The sequence below is a fragment of the Procambarus clarkii genome, chromosome 41, assembly GCF_040958095.1.
Source record: "Procambarus clarkii isolate CNS0578487 chromosome 41, FALCON_Pclarkii_2.0, whole genome shotgun sequence".
Classification (NCBI taxonomy): Eukaryota; Metazoa; Arthropoda; class Malacostraca; order Decapoda; family Cambaridae; genus Procambarus; species Procambarus clarkii.
This window is the reverse complement of record NC_091190.1, coordinates 4,219,813-4,246,228: the sequence shown is the minus strand read 5'-3', so window position 1 is coordinate 4,246,228 and position 26,416 is coordinate 4,219,813. Positions and strand designations below refer to the sequence as shown.

Sequence of the window (26,416 nt, the reverse complement as noted above, 5' to 3'; positions counted from 1 at the left end):
AATCCCCCGACGTGCCGTCACCAACTCGTCGCCATAAATATCCATCACAGGGACTTGAAGCCTATCACACAACACCAGCGGTATCTCTGGGTACCCAGCGCGTCCAGAAAACTCGAGGCCCACAGACTGAGCCCGCACTACAGGGGAAAGCAGGACCCCCATCTTGAACTCCACGTCAGCACTGACCAGGAGGGCAGAGACACATGCCCCCAACCGGCCAAACTGGCAAACAACCACCAACTGCCAGAGAGGTCAGGCAACATGTCCACACTCCACAGCAGCTAGCAGTCAACTCCACTGGGTTGCAAATTGTTGTTGTGCCGTGATTATTAATAGTGTTATTAGATCACCGTGGGTGTTATTGCTGTAGTTCAGTGAATTGTTGGGCCACGTTCTAATGGTTTAGAGCACCGAGTTATTTACAGGTGTTCTATAGTAATTATCTGTTGCAAACGGCTTGTAATTGTGTTAAATCATCGAGTGTTGTTTTATTGTGGTGGGTGAACTCGTCATTGGGACGAGTATTTGGTGTTATTATTCTGCATATTTGGTTGTCATCGAAGTCCCGTATTCAGTGAACGTTGATTGAGAGGGCAATTAATGTAATTTAAGCAAGGAAACACCCATTGATTATAGAGGAATTGTTCATAAGAAAATTTGAGTTAACATAAGATACATTTGGTTTAATTATTTTCCAAGGAACAGCTGTTTGGTCGGTCAGGGAGCCTAGCCAAGCAGCCACTTTAGGCAAAGTCAGACAGGTTGTAGGAATTCCGGGAGGGCTGAGGTCTTGCATTTAAGTACTGTCTGTTGCATATTATCTGTCAGTTGGACAGGTAATTAAGGGTTCATGGAAGTCAAGGTAGTTAACTCCGATCAGGGTTGATCGACTCACTTGAAGGCTACATTGTTGCATTAATGTGTCGTCGGTTATTAATATCTGTCAGTTGGACAGGTAATTTGATTGACTCTTGGGAGAGTAAAGTCATTGTTAAGTAACGTAGATGTGGTGATTAGTTATCAGTCCGTGGGATAGTGAACTAGTCACCTTAGTTCATTGGGGAATGGAAGACCTCAGAGGAATTCATTTCATTGAGGTTATATACTGTTGAGCTAATGTGAAAGGTAACGCAGTTGTGTATGATTAATTATTGATCTTCGAGATAGTAATTAATTGCTCAGGATAGTCAAGGGTGATTACCGTCTTTTTAGCACTTTGGACATAGAAATTTTAGTAAACTATCGAGTGGGCGATGGTAACCGATAACGTAACTCTCGTTGGGATTAATCAGCTGTCCGTAGTACAGGGATTAATGGGGATTACTCACTGAACGCTTGACGCGTCACGTGTTTGTGTGATTCCGAGTTATGAGTGACAGTTGTACAGTTTGACTTCTCTGTGGGAGACAAGATTAAGTTAAAGTAAGTGTTATCTTAATATTAACATAATCAATTAGTCATTAATTGTTGATCGCCCGAGGGATGAAGTGTTAAAATGTAGTGTTAAAATGTTAATTAACTTACGTTAATTAACACTTAAGTGCTTAAGTGTTAATTAACGCAAGTGATAAAGTGTCAGTAGTGAAGTGTTAATTTAGAATTTAATTAAGGAGGGTTGCTGGAGTTGCCAGTAAACCCATTTGTCATTGTAATGTCCTTGATACTTTGATTGCATTGCATCTGCTACTGCAGGGGAGGGCTGCAAGGAGCGTAAAATAACTGGAGGTGTGTCTCTTAACCTACCTCGTTGTTGTTGCATTAGTGATTATAGAGTTAATATGTTTTGCTTGATTGATTCCTCTGTGAACACTCAGTATGTTCAAGTTAGTTCATTTATGCAGCACAACGTGATTGCAGGAAGGATCCTATAGTCATACTCGTCGCTGGAGTCTAGCTTTCGTAAAGGTGTCACATGCAGGATTTCGAGTAACGTCAGTGATATATTTCGTTGTTGTAGTAGCTAGTACTTTGTTGAATAAACTGTGTTGTTATGTTGAACGCTGTCTTTCCTTACACCCCTACACTTTATTAATTTACATTTGTTCTGCCATGTTGCCTGAAATTATTATTGCTATTTATTTGAGACTGCTTTATGAGATTTGGGCTGAATTCATAGCACCACAGAAGAAAACTAATACCTTGTGAGAACCTGGAATCTACTAGTTAGATTCGCTCCGGCGATTTGCGAAGGTCGACAACTCAGTGAAAGGGATCTCAAAATTTTGAGGTCTCGGCGTTTGCTGGCGCATAGTAATTTTTGTTATGGTCTCTAGAGTGGTGAATGACCTGCTTACTACATTTAGCGTGTTAGCTAAGCAGATCCTTCCTCAGGAAGCCCACCTAGACTTTCAGTTTAAAGTTTACGGATGTAATACAAGAATAATCCTGACGAAAATGCTCACAGTGGTGATATTAAGATGTTCTGTGGCAGTGGTGATATCAAGATGCTCTGTGTCAGTGGTGATATCAAGATGTTCTGTGTTAATGGTGATATCAAGATATTATGTTGCAGTGGTGATATTAAGATGTTATGTGGCAGTGGTGACATCATGATGATCTGTGTCAATGGTAATATCAAGATATTATGTTGCAGTGGTGATATCAAGATGTTCTGTGACAGTGGTGGCATGAACATACTATACTATACTTAATTGTCAGTAATGTTTGCAGTGACTGTTACAGTGGTGGCTTGAACATACTATACATACTTGTCTGTAATGTTTGCAGTGACTGTTACAGTGGTGGCATTAACGTAGAAAACAGTGATGTCCTGGGCCTCAGTGGGATGCATGGGTCTTGTTCTGATCTGCAACACATCCACCACACAGTAAATACCACGAGAAAACTCTGGTCAATATGGCTATGCAATACGTCCTTGATTTATATTTTGTATGTAATTTGATGTGTCGCCCTGTATAAAGTTTTCGTTATGTATCTCTACTTGTATTTGATTCTCATTTGCTGACCTAAAATACAGTTGTTTGAGTGTGTTTGGGTTTAATTTCCAATGCTCTGACCGACTGTTGTTATACACTGTATAAGTTCATATTCTTCTAAACTACATTATATTGTTTTTACAAGCTTAAAGAATTGTAAGAATTGTTAAGACATTTCTCGCGTGTAACTGTTTTGCTAACGTTTTATTTTTGTCATAAATACTCAAGAAAGTTTATAAGTATCTTAAACTGGCTGTTGTGATGAAAGCTTTGGATAGACAAACTAACAGAATTATTTGCTACCAGAGATCTGGACAAAGGTGGAGGGGGAAGGTTCTGTGGGAATAAAGAAATAGAAAATCAAGAATTAAAGCAGTAGAAGAGAATCATCTGTGAAGCAGGTGAGGTGTCTGAAGAACAGTGAGGAAAGTAAATGCCACTGGTAAATGTAGAGGATAGAGGTCAATAGACCGTCAAACGTGAGAGAGAGAGAATACTAGGGTTTAGTCCAACCTGTCCTCACATAAAAAACGTCGCTTCTCACACATATGCGAAATAAAAGGCCAAATATTGTAGTACTAGAAACTGGAAGCCGCTCGTGAAACTCCTGTACTGTCCCGTTTTCTGTTTTGGGGTCCTCTGATAGGTTTTTTCCCTCTGGTAGTAGGGACAACTTTAAATTGACCGTTTTCTGGACGTTAGGAAACCTTATGAGGAAGGGCGAAGCGTGTATTGTGACAAAGTTTAGAAGTACATAGAGGAAAGGATCACCACGAAGAGGGATATAACACATAATATCCATCAACTATGAGCTAGGCTTACTTAATACAACGCCATAGTGAAGTTCCGGACCTACTGCTCCAGGAGTGTGTTAAATAGTCTATATAAATAAAAATGTAAATGTTCGTTTGTTCAAAATCGCTAATCACCGAAAATTCTTCACCAATTGATTTGGAATTTTCACAACGTTCCATTCGTATCTGAGTGGGTTTATATATACATACTATATAGATGTCACGTCTGTGACGGGAAAAAAACTTGTTTTTTGAAAAACTGTTTTTAATATGTTTTTCATATAAGGGAAATCTTCGAAACCTCTTTACGGATTGCTTGGAATTTTCGACAAAACGTTACATTCGAATAGGCATGTGCTTTTATATAACTATTATATTCATGCCTCACCTGTGACAGGAAAAAACATTTTTTTTTTTTAAACAGCATCATCTGTTGGACGTATGAACAACACACTCTGTAATCTCCGAAAGATCTTCACTGATTGCTTTGAAATTTTGACACAACGTTCCATTCGAATATGTGCATATTTTTATATACCTGCTATATAGATGCCACACCTATAACAGGTGAAAACATGCTTATTTAAAAAAAAACAGCGCCATCTGTTGCAAGTAATAGCAACACACGCTATACTGAATATGTTACGATTCCATTTCAATGTTTCCGATTGCATTGATATATTGAATTTTCATAGATTCTGATTTATTTTTATTTTAATTTAATTATTTTGTGTGACATTGTGTTGAAATTGAGCTGGGTTGTTTACCATACCATTCATTTCGTAAGTATAAGTGAAGATGTCACACCTGTGACAGGTAAAAACAATCTTTTTTTTAAGAAATAGCACCATCTGTTGTACATAAGAACAACACACATGATACTAAATATGTTATGATTCCATTTACATTTTTCCGATTTCATTTATAAATTGAATTTTCATAGATTTCAATTTATTTTCATTTTGATTTAATTATTTTTTGTTATTGCGTTGGAATTTAGCTGTGTTGTTTTACCCTACCGTTCATTTCATAAGTATAGTATATTTTTTTAGTTTTTCATTGTTTTTCATTTCGTTTCTTTAATTGTTTTTTCTTATATTTCAGTCATGGGAACATCAGATCATTTGATGTTCCCAATTTTCTGATGGGAACATCAGATCATTTGGGAATGCATTACACAAGGAAGTGGGGAATGGTTGGGAGGACGAGGGGACGGGAGTGGGGGATGGTGGGGAAGACGAGGGGACGGGGGAGTGGGGAAGGATAAGAGAACGGAAGTGGGGGATGGTGAGGAGGATGAGGGGACAGTTAGATAGGTGGGGACGAGGGGACAGGGGAATGGAGAACGGTGGGGAGGACAACGGGAGTGGGGGATGGAGGGGAGGACGAGGGGACGGGGGGAGGGGGAAATGGTAGGGAGGACGAGGGAACTGGGGAGTAGGAGATGGTGGGGGGAGGACGAGGGGATGGTGCAGTGGGGAATGGTTAGGAGGACGAGGGGACGGTGGAGTGGAGGATGGTGGAGAGGACAAAAGGTACAGGGGAGGGGGAGGAATGGTTGGGAGGACGAGGGGACAGGGGTGGGGGGGGGGGGGGGAAGGAATGGTGGTGAGGACTGGGAGACTGGGGAAGGTTGCTGTGGCTCAACAATGCACACGCGTTGCTGAGCCACAGCAACGCGTGGCTGGGTATAGCTAGTATATATATATATATATATATATATATATATATATATATATATATATATATATATATATATATATATATATATATATATATATATATATATATATATATATATATATATATGCGAACAAGCCTGAATGGTCCCCAGGACATATGCAACTGATATATATATATATATATATATATATATATATATATATATATATATATATATATATATATATATATATATATATATATATATATATATATATATATCATAGGCCTCTCTTTTATTCCTTTTGATATGACTGTAATATAATGTTTAACTAATGAGCTATTTAAATTATAATTGTAGGCAAACATCTCTAAGTTATTTTTCACTCAGAATTCTGTTATTTTCTTATGAATATTTTTGTTTAAATAATTACTGATAACAAAGAATACCTGAGAAGATGTATATTAACAATATAAGCATATCTGTATATGCTAGTATAATATAATGCATAATGTAAATAATGATTGTTTATAATCATTATATAAAACTCATTAAAATCAACGAAATGAGACACAATAACGAAGTGATATAGGAGGAAGGGAAGGGAAAGAAGAGTGTGTAGAGGAGGATGGGAAGGGGAAGAAGAGTGTAGACGAGGAAGTGAAGGGGAAGAAGAGTGTGTAGAGGAGGATGGGAAGGGGAAGAACAGTGTAGATGAGGAAGGGAAGGGAAGGGAAGGGAAGGGAAGGGAAGGGAAGGGAAGGGAAGGGAAGGGAAGGGAAGGGGAAGAAGAGTGTACAGGAGGATGGGAAAGGGAAGTAGAGTGTGTAGCGGGGGAAGGGAAGGCGAAGAAGAAGAGTGTCGAGGAAGAAGGGAAGGGGACGAAGAGTGTGTAGAGGAGGAAGGGAAGGTAAAGAAGAGTGGAAAGGAGGAAAGGAAGGGGAAGAAGAGTGTAGAGGAGGAAGGTAAGAGGAAGAAAGGGTGTGCTTATTACTGCAGAAAGATGAACAACAAAGTTTGTTGTTATATAATGGGTGTTGGATGCCTGAGAATGTTCATGGTATTTGTGTCAGATGTTTGTTATAAATTGTGAAATTCCCGTGTAATTTGTAACAATATGAAACTAAATACTTTTTATCCAGTTTTTCCTAACTGCTCGTCTCTCATAGCCCCATTCCACAGTTATGTTAGGTAAGCACTTAGAGAAGCTCTCCCTCCCCATTACATGGTGGGATGGGGAGGTCTTGTGGCCTGGAGCTGGGGTTTCCCAGGGTGGGATGGGGAGGTCTTGTGGCCTCGAGCTGGGGTTTCCCAGGGTGGGATGGGGAGGTCTTGTGGCCTCGAGCTGGGGTTTCCCAGGGTGGGATGGGGAGGGCTTGTGGCCTGGAGTTGGGGTTTCTCAGGGTGGGATGGGGAGGGCTTGTGGCCTGGAGCTGGGGTTTCCCAGGCTGGGATGGGGAGGTCTTGTGGCCTGGAGCTGGGGTTTCCCAGGCTGGGATGGGGAGGTCTTGTGGCCTGGAGCTGGGGTTTCCCAGGCTGGGATGGGGAGGGCTTGTGGCCTGGAGCTGGGGTTTCCCACGGTGGGATGGGTGGCCAAGTCCAGACGTATGCATATTAATACTGAAAAAGCTGCTGTAAAGAATCCAGACAGCAGGATACATTTACAATTTCTTTAACATTATGTAATTGAGTGATGTTGTGGGCAGATAAGCTCTTGATATTTTGAAATATAAATGGAACTCAGCGGCTGGATATTACATATTTAATATCATAAATAACAACGGAATATATTGACATTATTTCTTATAGGTGAGAATAGAAGGTAGGCCTTGAGGAAGGACAAAGAGGGACTAACTGTTAGTGGTGCGCGGGAACAGTCACCATATTGCAGGCAGCCTACAGCCAGAATCTCCCCCTCAAACACCTCCACTGTAGTCCTGTCAAACATTAACATGGAAACTGTATTCAGTACATTGACGTAGAACGAATACAGGAACCTGTACTGATATGACGATGCTTCTGGTGCTGTACCTGAAATACAAAACCGTGATTACAACCCGCAGCATGCTGTTATTTAACAATCTATTCAATAATCCTCATACTTGCGCAAGTCAAAATAATTTTAATAACGACAGTTTAAAACTCATATCATAAACATTTCAGCAACAACTGCGAGAGCTTACCAGTGGTACAAGCTGGTCCATTAAGCTTACCAGTGGTACAAGCGGGTCCATTAAGCTTACCAGTGGTACAAGCTGGTCCATTAAGCTTACCAGTGGTACAAGCGGGTCCATTAAGCTTACCAGTGGTACAAGCTGGTCCATTAAGCTTACCAGTGGTACAAGCGGGTCCATTAAGCTTACCAGTGGTACAAGCTGGTCCATTAAGCTTGCCAGTGGTACAAGCGGGTCCATTAAGCTTACCAGTGGTACAAACGGGCCCATTAAGCTTACCAGTGGTACAAGCTGGTCCATTAAGCTTACCAGTGGTACAAGCGGGTCCATTAAGCTTACCAGTGGTATAAGCGGGTCCATTAAGCTTACCAGTGGTACAAGCTGGTCCATTAAGCTTACCAGTGGTACAAGCGGGTCCATTAAGCTTACCAGTGGTACAAGCTGGTCCATTAAGCTTACCAGTGGTACAAGCGGGTCCATTAAGCTTACCAGTGGTACAAGCTGGTCCATTAAGCTTGCCAGTGGTACAAGCGGGTCCATTAAGCTTACCAGTGGTACAAACGGGCCCATTAAGCTTACCAGTGGTACAAGCTGGTCCATTAAGCTTACCAGTGGTACAAGCGGGTCCATTAAGCTTACCAGTGGTATAAGCGGGTCCATTAAGCTTACCAGTGGTACAAGCTGGTCCATTAAGCTTACCAGTGGTACAAGCGGGTCCATTAAGCTTACCAGTGGTACAAGCTGGTCCATTAAGCTTACCAGTGGTACAAGCGGGTCCATTAAGCTTACCAGTGGTATAAGCGGGTCCATTAAGCTTACCAGTGGTACAAGCTGGTCCATTAAGCTTACCAGTGGTACAAGCGGGTCCATTAAGCTTACCAGTGGTACAAGCGGGTCCATTAAGCTTACCAGTGGTATAAGCGGGTCCATTAAGCTTACCAGTGGTACAAGCTGGTCCATTAAGCTTACCAGTGGTATAAGCGGGTCCATTAAGCTTACCAGTGGTACAAGCGGGTCCATTAAGCTTACCAGTGCTACAAGCGGGTCCATTAAGCTTACCAGTGGTACAAGCTGGTCCATTAAGCTTAGCAGTGGTACAAGCTGGTCCATTAAGCTTACCAGTGATACAAGAGGGTCCATTAAGCTTACCAGTGATACAAGCTGGTCCATTAAGCTTACCAGTGGTACAAGCGGGTCCATTAAGCTTACCAGTGGTATAAGCTGGTCCATTAAGCTTACCAGTGATACAAGCGGGTCCATTAAGCTTACCAGTGGTACAAGCGGGTCCATTAAGCTTACCAGTAGTATAAGCGGGTCCATTAAGCTTACCAGTTGAATAAGCGGGTCCATTAAGCTTACCAGTGGTACAAGCTGGTCCATTAAGCTTACCAGTGGTATAAGTGGGTCCATTAAGCTTACCAGTGGTATAAGTGGGTCCATTAAGCTTACCAGTGATACAAGCGGGTCCATTAAGCTTACCAGTGGTACAAGCGGGTCCATTAAGCTTACCAGTGGTACAAGCTGGTCCATTAAGCTTACCAGTGGTATAAGTGGGTCCATTAAGCTTACCAGTGGTACAAGCGGGTCCATTAAGCTTACCAGTGGTACAAGCGGGTCCATTAAGCTTACCAGTGGTACAAGCGGGTCCATTACACTTGCCAGCAGGAAGACAGAGGAAGGTGGAGCAGGTCTGTTTGAAGTGGTGAGGAGAACAGCCGGTGTTACACTCACCGCTCTCACGGCAGTAGCCTCCAGACGCACAGCCTCGGCTCAGGGCCTGTGTCAACAATTATGTCGGCTGTTACAACAGTCATGTCGACTGTGGTAGCAATCATGGCTGTGGCAAAAGTCAAGTCTGTTTCAACAATCATGTCTTCTGTGGCAACAATCATGTCTTCTGTGGCAACAATCATGTTTGGCAACAATCATGTCATCTGTGGCAACAATCATGTCGTCTGTGGCCATAATCTTGTCATCTGTAGCACCAATCATGTCTGTGGCAACAATAATGTCATCTGTGGACACAATCATGTCTTCTGTGGCAACAATCATGTCTGGCAACAATCATGTCTTCTGTGGCAACAATCATGTCTGGCAACAATCATGTCTTCTGTGGCAACAATCATGTCTTCTGTGGCAACAATCATGTCTGGCAACAATCATGTCGTCTGTGGCAACAATCATCTCCTCTCTTAACCCTAACCTGACAACACGCTGTTATAACACCGACTTGTGTTCTAGATTATTATTGATATTTTATTAATTTTTCCTGGCGATACGAATAAATAACTTTTAAATACAACTAAAGTTTATTGTGTTGAATTTCTCTCATTATTTCTTCTAAATTTTCTAGCAAACAAAGGATGAATCAAATTAAATCAAATGAACGTTATGACTAGTCAGAGGCAGTAAGTCAGGAGCAGTGAGTCAGGAGCAGTGGATCAGGAGCAGTGAGTCAGAAGCAGTGGATCAGGAGCAGTGAGTCAGGAGCAGTATTTCTTCTAAATTTTGTACCAAACAAAGGATGAATCAAATTAAATCAAATGAACGTTATGACTAGTCAGAGGCAGTAAGTCAGGAGCAGTGAGTCAGAAGCAGTGGATCAGGAGCAGTGAGTCAGGAGCAGTGGATCAGGAGCTGTGGGTCAGAAGCAGTGGGTCAGGAGCAGTGGATCAGGAGCAGTGAGTCAGAAGCAGTGGGTCAGGAGCAGTGGGCCAGGAGCAGTGGGTCAGGAGCAGTGGGTCAGGAGCAGTGGGTCAGGAGCAGTGGGTCAGGAGCAGTGGGTCAGGAGCAGTGGGTCAGGAGCAGTGGGTCAGGAGCAGTGGGTCAGGAGCAGTGAGTCAGGAGCAGTGGATCAGGAGCAGTGAGTCAGAAGCAGTGGGTCAGGAGCAGTGGGTCAGGAGCAGTAAGTCAGGAGCTGTGGGTCAGGAGCAGTGAATCAGGATCAGTGAGTCAGGAGCAGTGGATCAGGAGCAGTGAGTCAGGAGCAGTGGATCAGGAAAATTGGGTCAGGAGAAGTGAGTCAGAATCGGTGAGTCAGGATCAGTTTTTAAGATCAGTGAGTCAGGAGTAGTGGGTCAGGAGCAGTGGGTCAGGAGCAGTGAGTCAGGAGCAGTGGATCAGGAGCAGTGAGTCAGAAGCAGTGGGTCAGGAGCAGTGGGTCAGGAGCAGTGGGTCAGGAGCAGTGGGTCAGGGGCAGTGGGTCAGGAGCAGTAGGTCAGGAGCAGTAAGTCAGGAGCTGTGGGTCAGGAGCAGTGAGTCAGGAGCAGTGGATCAGGAGCAGTGAGTCAGAAGCAGTGGGTCAGGAGCAGTGGGTCAGGAGCAGTGGGTCAGGAGCAGTGGGTCAGGAGCAGTGGGTCAGGAGCAGTAAGTCAGGAGCTGTTGGTCAGGAGCAGTGAGTCAGGAGCAGTGGATCAGGAGCAGTGGGTCAGGAGCAGTGAGTCAGGAGCAGTGGATCAGGAGCTGTGGGTCAGGGGCAGTGAGTCTGGAGCTGTGAGTCAGGAGCAGTGGATCAGGAGCAGTGAGTCAGGAGCAGTGGGTCAGGAAAATTGGGTCAGGAGAAGTGAGTCAGAATCGGTGAGTCAGGATCAGTTTTTAAGATCAGTGAGTCAGGAGTAGTGGGTCAGGAGCAGTGGGTTTGGAGCAGTGAGTCAGGAGCAGTGAGTCACGACAATTGGGTCAGAAGCAGTGAGTCACGACAATTGGGTCAGAAGCAGTGAGTCAGGAGCAGTTAGTCAGGAGCAGTGAGTCACAAGCAGTGAGTTACAGGCAGTGAGACACGAGCAGTGTGTTATGAGCAGTAAGTCAGGAGCAGTGGGTCAGGAGCCATGAGTCAGGAGCAGTGAGTCACGAGCAGTGAGTTAGGATCAATGAGTCTGGAGCATTAAGTCTGGAATAGTAAGTCAGGAGCAGTAAGTAAGAACCAGTGAGTCGGGAGCAGTGAGTCAGGAGCAGTGAGTTAGGAACAGTGAGTCAGGGGCAGTGGGTTAGGAGCAGTGAGTCAGGAGCAGTGCGTTAGGAGCAATGGGTCATGAGCAGTGGGTCAGAAGCAGTAAGTCAGGAGCAGTAGGTTAGGAAAAGTGAGTCAAGAGCAGTGACTCAGGAGCAGTGGGTCATAAGCAGTGGGTCAGGAGTGATGAGTCAGGAGCGGTGAATCAGAAGCAGTTTGTCAAGAGCCGTGAGTCTTGAGCACTGAGTCAGAAGCATTGAGTCAGGAGCAGTGAGGCAAGAGCAGTGGGTCAGGAGCAGTAAGTCAGTAGTGAGTCAGAAGCAGTGTGTCAGGAACAGTGAGTCAGGAGCATTACGTCCGGAGCAGTGAGTCAAGTGCAGTGAGTCAGGAGCAGTGGGTCAGGAGCAATGATTCAGTAGCATTGTATCAGGAGCGGGGAATCAGGAGCAGTTAGTCTAGAGGAGTGAGACAGGAACAATGAGTTAGAAGCAGTGAGTCAGGAGCAGTGAATCAGGGGCAGTGTTTCATGAGAAGTGAGTCATTAGCAGTAAGTCAAGAGCAGTAGGTCTGGACCGGTGGGTCATGAGCAGTGAATCATGAGTGGTAAGTAAGGAGCAATGAGTCAGGAGCGGTAGGTTAGGATAAGTGAGTCAGGAGCTCACTTATAAGTGAGTCAGAAACAGTGACTTAGGGGTAGTGAGTCAGAAGCAGCGACTCAGGAGCAGTATGTCAGAAACAGCGGATTAGGAGCACTGAGTCATGAGGATTCAGCCCCAAGCAGTGAGTCAGGCGTAACAGGAAAGGATTAGTGGGTCAAGAACAGTCAGTCAGGTTCTGTGAGTCAGCAGTAAGTCAGGAGCAGTGAGTCAGGAGAAGAGGTTCAGGAGCAGTGAGACAGAAACACTGAGTCAGGAGCAGTGAGACAGAAGCACTGAGTCAGGAGCAGTGAGACAGAAGCACTGAGTCAGGAGCAGTGAGACAGAAGCACTGAGTCAGGAGCAGTGAGTCAGAAGTAGGTCAGACGAAATGAATCAGGAGCAGAGAGTCAGGAGCAGTGGGTCAGGAGCAGTGGGTCAGGAGCAGTGGGTCAGGAGCAGTGAGTCTGGAGCAGTGAGTCAGAAGCAGTGAGTCAGGAGCCGTGAGGAAGGAACAGTGAGTTAGATTTCAGAGTGGAGTCAATGGATTTGTTAAAGGACAGAGCTAACAAATTGTATAGTTAATTACTTGGCTAATGACACATCTAAGTGTCATTAGCCAGGTAATTAGTTATTGTTGTCCCTCCCCAGTGTTAAAAGCAGAATTAAGAAGCTGAATGCTAAGCTTGCAATTAGGATAGCCAGAGATCCCCGTTACAATGATATTGCTGAGAAAAAAATGAGTTCTGTGCTACTTTCAGGGGGAAACAGGAGAAGCAAACAATGGCATCACGGATCAGTCTGATACCTCGAAGAGCTTCACCTGCTTGAGCCTTAACGTGAGCTCCTTTCTGCAGAGAGGTTCCCTCCCTGGGAGGATGACTCATGCAGGATTATCATCAATGAAATGGCAATGAATAAATCCAACATAATACCACAAGAAATGAGGCACAAGTATCTCGAGGAAATTTATAGAGAAGCCGGAGATGAACTAGATCAAATCTACACTGACGCGTCATCTAATCCTGTCAATGGCTGGGCTGGTGCAGCATACACTGTAATTAAGGATAATGCTTTCCAACGCAGAAATGAAGATAAAACGCTTATTGAGAACTATGCCTCTTCAACGCAAGCAGAGTTAACTGCCATTGTTATGGCGTTAAGGTTTCTTGAACGGAACACTAATGGGGCAGTGATTTGCACTGATTCAAAAGCAGCACTTCAAAGCCTAAGTAAAAATCGGGGAGAAAATCTTGCAATAGTCGCTGAAATTAAGAGAGCTGTGAGAGTACTTACCAATCAGGGAAGAATCATCAAGTTTCTGTGGATCCCCTCCCATGTTGGAATATGTGGGAATGAAGGAGCAGATGTACTGTCTGCTGAAGGCGCTTAAGGAGACCATATTGAATACTTCATACCCAAGACTCTACAACAAATTAGAGGTATTGTCAGGCAACATCACCGTGACAAGATAACTGAGGAAAGGAGGATAAAAGCACAAACCAGTGAATCTGTACGATGGTACAACATGGTTGCAGCTGACAATCCCAATCATTATGGACGAAGAGGAGGACGCGGGAGAGAATCGGTAATAGCGAGAATCCGTCTTGGATACAAATATCCATGGAGATACGGAATGGAAACAACTGTTGATCAGCGAAGTTGCAGAATCTGTGATGAGATTGACGGACTCCGCCTTGACCACTATCTACGTGAATGTGAACACCTAAGAGACATTAGAAGTATGTGTAGAATAATAAACCCCACATTGTTTGAGTTAGGAAAACACTATTTGTCAAATATTGATACTGTTCTTAAAAGATTCCCCCATTTTGCACCCGCAAGATAACGTAAGCTTTTAAGGGTTGACAGATGGTAATCTTCTTGTTTGAGAAGCCAGTTAAGCAAGTCCCAGCTGTGTCTGGGTACAAGTGACAGGATGAACAACCCAGCAGGTTTTCTTCCTTTTGGGGAGTGTTGGACATGCTGCTATGGCGGTATGTCCACTCACAAGATGAGTGGTGCTGCCCAATAAACTCGCCCCTCGGGGCAAAATGTAAAAATTATTATTTTTTTATTTCAGAGTGGACCAGGAGCAGTATGTCAGAAGCAGTGGGTCAGGAGCAGTGAGTCATGAGCATTGTGCAAGAAGCAGTAAGTTAATGGCAGTGAGTCAGGAGTAATATAGTAATATGAAAGGAGCAGTGTGTCAAGAGCAGTCAGCCAGGAACCGTGAGTCAGCAGTTAGTCAGGACCAGTGGGCCAGGAGCATTGACTCAGGAGAAATGGGTCACAAACAGTGAGTCAGAAGCAGTGAGTCAGGAGCAGTGGGTCAGGAGCAGTGAGTCACAAGCAATGGGCGAGGAGTAGTGAGTCATAAACAGTGAGTCAGGAGCAGTTAGACAGGAGTAGTTAGTCAAGAGCACTGTGTCAGGAGCAGTGAGTCAGGAGCAGTGGGTCAGCAGCAGTGACACAGGAGCAGTGCTCACGAACAGTGAGTCAGAAATAGTAAGTCAGAAGCACCGGGTTAGGAGCAGTGGGTCAGGAGCAGTGACACAGGAGCAGTGGGTAACAAACAGTGAGTCAGAAACAGTGAGTCGGGAGTAGTTGGTCAGGAGCAGTTAGTCAAGAGCAGTGTATCAAGAACAGTGAGTCAGGAGCATTGGGTCAGGAGGCTGTGAGTAAGAAACAGTGGGTCAGGAGTAGAGAGTCAGAAGCAGTGAGTCAAGAGCAGTAAGTTATGTACAGTGAGTCAGGAGAAGTGAGTCGGGAGAAGTGAGTCTTGAGCGATGGGAAAGGAGCAGTGAGTCAGGAAAAGTGAGTAAGGAGCAGTTAGTGAAAAATGGAGAGTCAGGAGCAGTAAGGTGAATATTGAAAAACGGTGAGTCAGGAACAGTGAGTCAGGTACAGTGGGTAAGGAGCAATGAGTCAGAAGTAGTTAGTCATGAGCAGTGAGTCTGGAGCAGTGAGTCAGAAGCATTGAGTCAGGAGCTGTGAAGAAGGAACGGTGAGTCAGATTCAAGAGTGGATCAGGAGCAGGATGTGTGGGAAAAATTGACTCATGAAAATCAATTAAATTAATACTATTTTCGATAGATTACGAAGGACCGCCACCTTTTGAGGAAAAGTGGAAATTGGGTAAAGTGGTTTGATATTAAATCCATGAACTAGTGTCCTATGTATGTTTTTTATTAATACTACATTGAATATTAAAGGGACTGTATTATGAGTCAAATTCACTCACCCAAAATGGGGGGTTACATGCAAAAAGATTAATATATCCCAAGCATGATTTCAATGCTGGTTCGTCACTGAGTTAAATAAGTATAATAAATGAATTAGGTAATAATAATTAGAGGCAAATGTACCCCAAAATACTACAGTAATATGGTACAATATATAATCAATGGTTTAGTAGATTTGATCTCATTAGGAGATCATTAAAGTATCTACAAGGTTATTTATCTACAATAACAATTAACAGCTTAGCTGTGAAATCTAGAGAGGTGAAATCGGTTGCCACACTTCACTGACGACGTATTGCGTTGAATAAATTGATGCATGTGAAGGTGGGGAAGCCTAGCACCTCGCTTGACATGGACCCGGGAGCTAAAGGCAGTTACAATGTAGAAATCTACATAAATAATTACAGATACATCTAATAATACGGAATTCTTCCTAAAAGATATCTGTCACTGCAGAATTCTTCTGCAAACATTAATATAATATATTCCTATATAAATTACGGAATACGGCTAGAGAGTAAACGTAATGGATTTTGGTGTTAATTTCTCAGCCTAACGACAACTATCCTAAAATATATGCATGTATATTTATATGCATAAATAAATATATATATATATATATATATATATATATATATACATATATATATATATATATATATATATATATATATATATATATATGTATATATATGTAGTGTCCTATATATATATATGTAGTATATATAAATATATATATATATAAATATATATATATATATATATATATATATATATATATATATATATATATATATATATATATATATAAATATATATATATATATATTAGTATATTTTGGTAGCAGTCTTTCCTGTAGACATATATTATTAAATATGACCGAAAAAGTAAGATTAATAATTCTAACACAAATTTTCTCAATCTTTCGTACATTTCTTTTCACTGTTGGAGGTAATTCAAAAATCAATTCTCCAAAATTCATTTTTATTTCTAGTCTGACGCGACACTTGAGCGCGTTTCGTAAAACTTATTACATTTTCAAAGACTTTACACATACACAACTGAATAGAACTTACATATCTCCGATTTGTTTATATCTACATTTGAGTTAGGTGGATGGGGTGAGGTGGTATTTAATAGGGTATAAATTTCATCAACACAAGACAGAACACGAAACAATGGGTATTGAAATGGAAGTGATTGTAGAAAGCCTATTGGTCCATATTTCTTGATGCTTCTATATTGGAGCGGAGTCTTGAGGTGGGTAGAATATAGTTGTGCATTAATTGGCTGTTGATTGCTGGTGTTGACTTCTTAATGTGCAGTGCCTCGCAAACGTCAAGCCGTCTGCTATCGCTGTATCTATCGATGATTTCTGTGTTGTTTACTAGGATTTCTCTGACGATGGTTTGGTTGTGGGAAGAGATTATATGTTCCTTAACGGAGCCATGTTGCTTATGCATCGTTAAACGCCTAGAAAGAGATGTTGTTGTCTTGCCTATATACTAGGTTTTTTGGAGCTTACAGTCCCCAAGTGGGCATTTGAAGACATAGACGACGTTGGTCTCTTTTAAAGCGTTCTGCTTTGTGTCTGGAGAGTTTCTCATGAGTAGGCTGGCCGTTTTTCTGGTTTTATAGTAAATCGTCAGTTGTATCCTCTGATTTTTGTCTGTAGGGATAACGTTTTTATTAACAATATCTTTCAGGACCCTTTCCTCCGTTTTATGAGCTGTGGAAAAGAAGTTCCTGTAAAATAGTCTAATAGGGGGTATAGGTGTTGTGTTAGTTGTCTCTTCAGAGGTTGCATGGCGTTTCACTTTCCTTCTTATGATGTCTTCGACGAAACCATTGGAGAAGCCGTTGTTGACTAGGACCTGCCTTACCCTACAGAGTTCTTCGTCGACTTGCTTCCATTCTGAGCTGTGGCTGAGAGCACGGTCGACATATGCGTTAACAACACTCCTCTTGTACCTGTCTGGGCAGTCGCTGTTGGCATTTAGGCACATTCCTATGCTCGTTTCCTTAGTGTAGACTGCAGTGTGGAAACCTCCGCTCTTTTCCATGACTGTTACATCTAGAAAGGGCTGCTTCCCATCCTTTTCCATCTCGTAAGTGAAACGCAGCACGGAACTCTGCTCAAATGCCTCCTTCAGCTCCTGCAGATGTCTGACATCAGGTACCTGTGTAAAAATGTCGTCAACATACCTGCAGTATATGGCCGGTTTCAAGTTCATGTCGACTAAGACTTTTTGCTCGGTGGTACCCATGTAGAAGTTTGCAAACAGGACACCTAGGGGAGAACCCATGGCGACCCCATCTACTTGCTTATACATGTGCCCATCCGGGCTCAAGAAGGGTGCCTCTTTAGTACAAGCTTGTAGTAGTTTCCTCAGAATATTTTCTGGTATGTCAAGAGGAGTACAGGCTGGATCACGATACACTCTGTCGGCTATCATCCCGATTGTCTCGTCCACAGGTACGTTGGAAAACAGCGATTCAACGTCCAACGAGGCTCTTATCCCTGTGGCCCGTGTGCCCCGCAGTAAGTCAACAAATTCTTTTGGAGACTTCAGGCTGAAGGCGCAAGGAACATAAGGAGTCAGCAGGCCGTTGAGTCGCTTCGCCAGTCTGTACGTGGGTGTGGGTATCTGGCTAATGATTGGCCGAAGTGGGTTTCCAGGCTTGTGTGTCTTGACATTTCCATACGCATATCCAGGTTTATATTCCCCAATGATCTTTGGCAGGTGGAGTCCGGATTTCTTGGCGTTCACAGTTTCGATCAGTTTGTTGACCTTTGCTTTCAATTCGGCTGTAGTGTCTTTCGTTACCCTTTGGAACTTAGTTTGGTTAGAGAGTATGAGGTTCATTTTCGCCAGATATTCGTCTTTTTTAAGAATGACATATATTGGCGACTTGTATATAGTATATAATATATAGGCAAGTATATAGGCAAGACAACAACATCTCTTTCTAGGCGTTTAACGATGCATAAGCAACAGGGCTCATTTAAGGAACATATAATCTCTTCCCACAACCAAACCATCGCCAGAGAAATCCTAGTAAACAACACAGAAATCATCGATAGATACAGCGATAGCAGACGGCTTGACGTTTGCGAGGCACTGCACATTAAGAGGTCAACACCAGCAATCAACAGCCAATTAATGCACAACTATATTCTACCCACCTCAAGGCTCTGCTCCAATATAGAAGCATCAAGAAATATGGACCAATAGGCTTTCTACAATCACTTCCATTTCAATACCCATTGTTTCGTGTTCTGTCTTGTGTTGATGAAATTAATACCCTATTAAATACCACCTCACCCCATCCACCTCACTCAAATGTAGATATAAACAAATCGGAGATATGTAAGTTCTATTCAGTTGTATATGTGTAAAGTCTTTGAAAATGTAATAAGTTTTACGAAACGCGCTCAAGTGTCGCGTCAGACTAGAAATAAAAATGAATTTTGGAGAATTGATTTTTGAATTACTTCCAACAGTGAAAAGAAATGTACGAAAGATTGAGAAAATTCGTGTTAGAATTATTAATCTTACTTTTTCGGTCATATTTAAATATATATATATATATATATATATATATATATATATATATGTCGTACCTAGTAGCCAGAACTCACTTCTCAGCCTACTATGCAAAGCCTGAATTGCCTAATAAGCCAAGTTTTCATGAATTAATGGTTTTTCGTCTACCTAACCTACCTAACCTAACCTAACCTAGCTTTTTTTGGCTACCTAACCTAACCTTACTTATATATATAGGTTAGGTTAGGTTAGGTAGGGTTGGTTAGGTTCGGTCATATATCTACGTTAATTTTAACTCCAATAAAAAAAAATTGACCTCATACATAGTGAAAAGGGTAGCTTTATCATTTCATAAGAAAAAAATTATAGTAAATATATTAATTCAGGAAAACTTGGCTTATTAGGCAAATCGGGCCTTGAATAGTAGGCTGAGAAGTGAGTTCTGGCTACTAGGTACGACATATATATATATATATATATATATATATATATATATATATATATATATATATATATATATATATATATATATATATATATATATATATATATATATGTCGTACCTAGTAGCCAGAACGCACTTCTCAGCCTACTATGCAAGGCCTGATTTGCCTAATAAGCCAAGTTTTCCTGAAATAATATATTTTCTCTAATTTTTTTTCTTATGAAATGATAAAGCTACTCATTTCATTATGTATGAGGTCAATTTTTTTTTTATTGGAGTTAAAATTAACGTAGATATATGACCGAACCTAACCAACCCTACCTAACCTAACCTAACCTATCTGTATAGGTTAGGTTGGGTTAGGTAGCCGAAAAAGTTAGGTTAGGTTAGGTTAGGTAGGTTAGGTAGTCGAAATACAATTAATTCATGAAAACTTGGCTTATTAGGCAAATTGGGCCTTGCATAGTAGGCTGAGAAGTGCGTTCTGGCTACTAGGTACGACATATATATATATATATATATATATATATATATATATATATGTCGTACCTAATAGCCAGAACGCACTTCTCAGCCTACTATTCAAGGCCCGATTTGCCTAATAAGCCAAGTTTTCATGAATTAATGTTTTTTCGTCTACCTAACCTACCTAACCTAACCTAACCTAGCTTTTTTTGGCTACCTAACCTAACCTTACCTATAAATATAGGTTAGGTTAGGTTAGGTAGGGTTGGTTAGGTTCGGTCATATATCTACGTTAATTTTAACTCCAATAAAAAAAAATTGACCTCATACATAGAGAAAAGGGTTGCTTTATCATTTCATAAGAAAAAAAATATAGTAAATATATTAATTCAGGAAAACTTGGCTTATTAGGCAAATCGGGCCTTGAATAGTAGGCTGAGAAGTGAGTTCTGGCTACTAGGTACGACATATATATATATATATATATATATATATATATATATATATATATATATATATATATATATATATATATATATATATATATATATATATATATATATATATATATATATATATATATATATATATATATATATATATATATATATATATATATCAATGTCAGACCACGGAGGAAAAATGAAACAGGAATTTCTTTAAGTACTTTCGTATATTAATACATCTTCAGAAGGAGTCCTTCTGACCTTCGTTTCAGCCTCCCTAAGAGATGCAGCAACATGGTCAGTTGAGCCCACACTGACAAGCGACCACTATCGGGTCCAAAATGATCTTCAGTTAGACCTACCCACCCCACCTCCGCCTCCATCTGAAGCCTGGAACTTTGCTTTAGCAAACTGGGACCGATTTCAAAACCTCATTTCAGAGTGGCAAAGAAACTATGATCTTCCCGAAGACATTAATCAGGCAGAAAAAGAATTTGTCAAAGCGATTCAAAGTGCAGCCAACCACTCAATCCCACTGAAAAAACAGTCCACCGGACACCATAAAGATCATTGGTACTATTGCGAACGTGTCAAAGAACTCAACCATAGACTCAATAGAACAAGAAAGCTATACAAAAAGCAGCCAAGTGACCGCAACAGGATCTTACTTTGTGAGGTCAAGGAACATGTACATCGAGAGACCAGACAAATAAAAGAACAAAAGTGGCTGGAATGCTCAATCTCGTGCGGCTAGAATTGCCGCTAATCCCTCTAAGAAGAAGTTGCGAACTGGACACCAATTGCTGGAGATCCGTCGACTAGTTAATAGGCCAGAGTCTCGTTCGTTATCGGAATTAACCAGACAAATCGCTCCACCAACTAAGAACGGCCATGCACCACCACCCAGGTGTTCACACCTGAATGAACACACCTCTCTCGGAGAGATGTGGCAGCAAATTCACCGGGCCAAAGGGAATAAAACACCTAAAGCTCCACACCCCAAGGATCCTCAACAGGAAGCCGAAGTACTGGCAACCAGGTTTGCAGAGAGAGCAGCCAGCAATCAACTTCCACCAGATGTATTAGCAGTACAGACCGGACTAGAGGAAGAAAGGTGGCATAGAATCCTTACAGCATGTGAAGAAGTCTCTGACACTAATGCCCCCTTCACACTGGATGAGCTCAATCGGGCTAAGAAAAACTCCAAGGATACATCCCCTGGAGCCGACAAAATAACCTATAAAATTATTAGAAACCTCGGCCCAGAGGGAGACGCTGCATACCTAAGGTTAATTAATTTAGCCTGGACTTCTCAAACTAGACCTTCTACTTGGAATAGAGCAGACATAGTGCCGATCCCAAAACCCAAAGATCCAGCTAATCCCAGGCCCATCTCTCTCCAAAGCTGTGCAGCCAAGACGGCTGACAGAATGGCACTCAACAGACTGGAGTGGAAAATGCCTAAACTACACCATGATATGTATGCCTATAGAAGAGGGGTTGGCACAGTGGAATGTATTACAACTCTGTTAGCCCACTTGAATGACAGACCAGGAATGCTGATATTCCTGGACCTCGAAAAAGCCTTTGAACTGGCTAGCGCCCCAGCTATTCTCTGCTGCCTCATTGACAAAGAGGTCAGAGGCAACCTGCTCTCCTGGACCAAAAACTGTCTCATAAACAGAGAAGCAAGAGTAAAACTTCATGGCACAGTCTCTGAGTACAAAAGACATGAAAATGGTACACCGCAAGGAGGTATTCTCAGCCCTCTTCTCTTCAACTGTTTAATGGAAAGAATAATGAGGTTGAAACTCCCACATCACTGCAGGCTGCTAAACTACGCGGACGACTTTGTCATCATCATAAAAGGAAGGGATGCGGCGCGCCTTGCACCCAAATGCTTAGACTGCATCAGTAAAGAGGCAAAACAGATTGGGATCAAACTCAACCCCTCAAAGTCAAAGGCCATGCCCATAAAAATAGCGAAGCCCAACATCCAACTCACAGTACAGGGTCAACCAATAGAATGGGTCGACACCTATCAGTATCTAGGAATCATCCTGGACACACACATGAATTTTAATGCTGAGGTCACTTACTTGAGAGTGCGAACTGCGGCCCGAACGGCAATCCTCAGGTCGCTAACCTCCCTTTCTGGAGGAGCCAATCTGCAAGTCCTTCGCACATACTATGTACAGGCAGTCAGATCAGTGATCGATTATGCCGCACCTGCACTCACAAATCTATCACACCAACAGTGGAAAATGCTTGAAGTTTCCCAAAACAATGTTATGAGAGCTGCACTGGGAGCCCCCATGTGGACCAGGCTTGAAACTCTTTGACTGGAGACGGGTTTGCCCTCTCTACAAGAAAGAATATCACAAAGGACAGCTACAATTATCAGTAAGATAATTATTTCTTCTGATCCAATCCCAGTACGGCAGGCCTTGGTGGTTGGACTAGGCCAAAACAATGGAAACTCTTGGGTTGCAAGAGCAGGAGAGCAGGAAAAGTCCTAAACAGACTACATTTAAAAAACATGATTCTTGATAGAGAGGGTGATCATCCACACCCAAATTACACTCCTTCCGCACCGTGGGAAGAGCCTACTTTCAAAATAGTAATAGAAAGTCTCCCAATGAAAAAGGCTGCCTATGATCCGACAATCCTAAGGCGCATAATAGAAGAGCAAATGTATAGCATAGCAGTAGCAGGAGCCACCCACATCTTCACAGACGGATCGGTGGACACAGAAAATGAGAGTGCTGGCGCTGCTCTTTGCACGACCAGCGTACAGGCATATTGCAGACTGGGAGGACTAGTATCATCAACCGAAACTGAGCTGTTTGCCATACAACAGGCATTCGCATATGTGATTGCACAAAACACTCAAAATGCAATCATACACACAGACTCAAAAGCTGCACTTCAAATACTAGGACAAAAACAGTGGAAAGATAATGTGGAAATAATTACCACCATTTTGTATCTTGGAGCAGTCGCTAAAGGCAAAGGACTCAACATAACTTTAAACTGGATCCCATCCCATATTGGAATCCCATTAAATGAAAAAGCTGATAAAATTGCTAAATTGGCAACTCGTCATCCAGTGATACATAAAACAATTCAACCTAGCCTAGAGAACATAAAAAACATCATCACCAAAAAACTCTCACATCTCAACAAAGCGTACCTGCACCAGAGAATAGCTGAAAGTTCACCATCTGCAACATGGTATCTTCAGGCAACCAAATTAGAAAGGATAAATATCCCAAAAGGAATCCACAGGGAAATAGCAATTAGGTTATATAGACTACGTCTAGGTTACAGATGCAACTGGGAGATTGGTGATCCCCGACAGAGAGAGTGCATCTTCTGCCAAACTGTCACAGAAAAGCCATTACTTCACTATCTTCTGGAATGTGAAGCAACCAATGACCTTAGAAGAGCTTTAAGAGTTCCTGAATCATGCAGTGGCACCATGGGATGGCGCAGAGCTCTCTTTCCGGGCCACATTCATCGCGTCAGCGGGTGGAGCGTGCTGCGGTTTTTTACTTCATATGCATATGCTCCTGTTGGGAATTCTATTGCAAACACAATGATACCAAAATGAAAGCCCTAAGACGGGAATTGAGGTGACAAACGTGAAAGGAGTGTACACATTTTATCGCTCTTATACGCTCCCGGGTAACACGCACTCACTTTCTCTGTTTGTTGTGGATGGTACGCAAGGCTTTTGGAGTTTATATATCATTAGTCGTGTAGAGAATTCTATTGCGAACACAATGATAACAAATTGATAAACCCTGGACGAGAACTGAGGTGACAAAGTTGAAGAGAGTATACACTTTTCAGAATTACCGCGCGCTCCCGTGAAACGCTGGGGCCCACTCGGCCTAGTTGAGGGCTGGCGGGCTGGGGCCGCCAGAGTGTTAATATAATATATTCCTATATAAATTACGGAATACGGCTAGAGAGTAAACGTAATGGATTTTGGTGTTAATTAATTTCTCAGCCTAACGACAACTATCCTAAAATATATGCATGTGTACACAGTGCTATATAAAAGGTTATTAATAGTTGCCGGACCAAGTGTCCGTTGATGTTGGAACGATTGCAGATCCCTCGTCCTCAACTGCCGTAATAAGACGTCAATTATGGGCTGGAGAAGTAATAGTTCCAGGACACTGCCGTTGTGTGCCAAAATAACGTGCCATCGCTCTCGTGGTTTTAGGAGCGAAAATAATAACTAAGCAAGTTCCTTGCAATAGCGTTTCTCTCTCTTGCACGCTGCTAATGGTGTCCGAATCGCGAGGTGGTTGGCGACGCTCTCTTGGTCAATTAAAGGCAATGACCGTTCTTCAGGCCAATTAAATACAATGGCCGCAATGACGGGTGCAGGCGATGCTCCTACCACGCTTCTAATATGGGCTCCTCCCCCTTACCCGCTGTCTCGGATACGCATGCGCAGAAAACTCAAAGTGATCTCGAGCCAAACGTATTTATTTTACTTGGTAATTAATTGGGAAAGTAAGGAATCGTGACAAGTACTGATGTCACTAATAAATGTATTAAGGTGCAATATATTTTTGCACAATGCAAGTCAGCTTATTAAGACTGCATTATATGAAAGGAAGGTATATTGAATTGAATTGTTTTACATTGCAATATTTTCTACTATAGAATTCACCTAAATGAACGAATTCAGTAAGCAATAATATGCTATGTAAATAATCAACTAAATAAGCGATTATCCTTAGTAAGGGAACTAATTAACTAAACTCTGTTTAGATTCAACTAAATGTGGAGGTATTTCTTGTGACTTCCTGCCGCAACATGTAGCTGCGTCATTAATATTAGGAGGAATTTGGCATAAATGGCACAATAAGAAATGAAATAATTTGGTTAATTCTACGAATTAGTAAAACAAGTAATTACTATGGTTAATACAATAATGATGTATTATAATACAAGAAATGATGTATTAGTGTTGGATAATTTCCAACAGGATGTCAGAAGACGTGTATCAGGAGCAGTAAGTCATGAGCATTGAACCACAAGCAGTGAGTCAAGAGGGGTGAGGCGGGAGCAAAGGGTCAGAAGCAGTGAGACAGAAGCAGTGAGTCAGGACCAGTCAGTCAGTGGCAGTAGGTTAGGGGCAGTAGATCAGAAGAAGTACTTCAGACGCAGTGAATCAGGAGCAGTGAGTTAGGAGCAGTGAGTCACAATCAGTGAGTCAAGAGCAGTGGATTAGGAGCAGTATGTAAGGAGTAGTGTGTTAGATGCAGTGAGTCAAGAGCAGAGTGTCTGTAGCAGTGAGTAAAGTGCCGAGCGTCTGGAGTAGGAAGTCAGCTGCATTGAGTAATGAGCAGTGAGACAGGAGCACTGGGCCAGGAGCAGTGAGACAGGAGCACTGGGCCAGGAGCAGTGAGACAGAAGCAGTACTCACCTAGTTATACTCACCTATTTGTGTTTGCGGGGGTTGAGCTCTGGCTCTTTGGTCCCGCCTCTCAACTCTCAATCAACTGGTGTTCAGATTCCTGAGCCTATTGCGCTCTATCATATCTACATTTGAAACTATGTATGGAGTCTGCCTCCACCACAACACTACTTAATGCATTCTATTTGTTAACTACCCTGACACTGAAAAAATATTTCCAATGTCTCTGTGGCTCATTTGGGCACTAAGTTTCCACCTGTGTCCCCTTGTTCGTGTTCCACCCACGCTAAAGAGTTTGTCTTTGTCCACCCTGTCAATTTCCCTGAGAATTTTGTAGGTGGTTATCATGTCTCCCCTTACTCTTCTGTTTTCCAGGGCTGTGAGGTTCAGCTCCCTTAGCCTTTCCTCGTAACTCATTCCACTCAGTTCCGGGACCAGTCTGGTGGCAAACCTTTGAATCTTCTCTAACTTCGTCTTGTGTTTAACTAGGTCTGGACTGCATACTCCAGGATTGGTCTTACATAAGTGGTATACAGGGCCCTGAACGATTCCTTACACAAGTTTCTAAAGGCAGTTCTTATATTGGCCAGTCTAGCATATGCCGCTGATGATATCCTTTTGACGTGGGCCTCTGGGGAAGGGTTCGGTGTGATATCAACCCCCCAGATCTTTCTG

At 42.3% G+C, this 26,416-nt stretch overlaps 1 protein-coding gene across 1 annotated transcript in view; it reads right to left on the bottom strand.

Moving 5' to 3' along the window:
* Positions 1-26,416, bottom strand: part of LOC123761189 (uncharacterized) — a 306,507-nt gene that overhangs the window by 43,626 nt on the left and 236,465 nt on the right. Inside the window, exons 8-10 of the mRNA XM_069339079.1 lie at positions 9,197-9,344; positions 7,249-7,424; positions 2,709-2,806 (exon numbers count right to left, since the gene is read on the bottom strand). Coding sequence (XP_069195180.1) covers positions 2,709-2,806; positions 7,249-7,424; positions 9,197-9,344 — 422 coding nt within the window. The remainder of the gene's footprint in view (positions 1-2,708; positions 2,807-7,248; positions 7,425-9,196; positions 9,345-26,416) is intronic.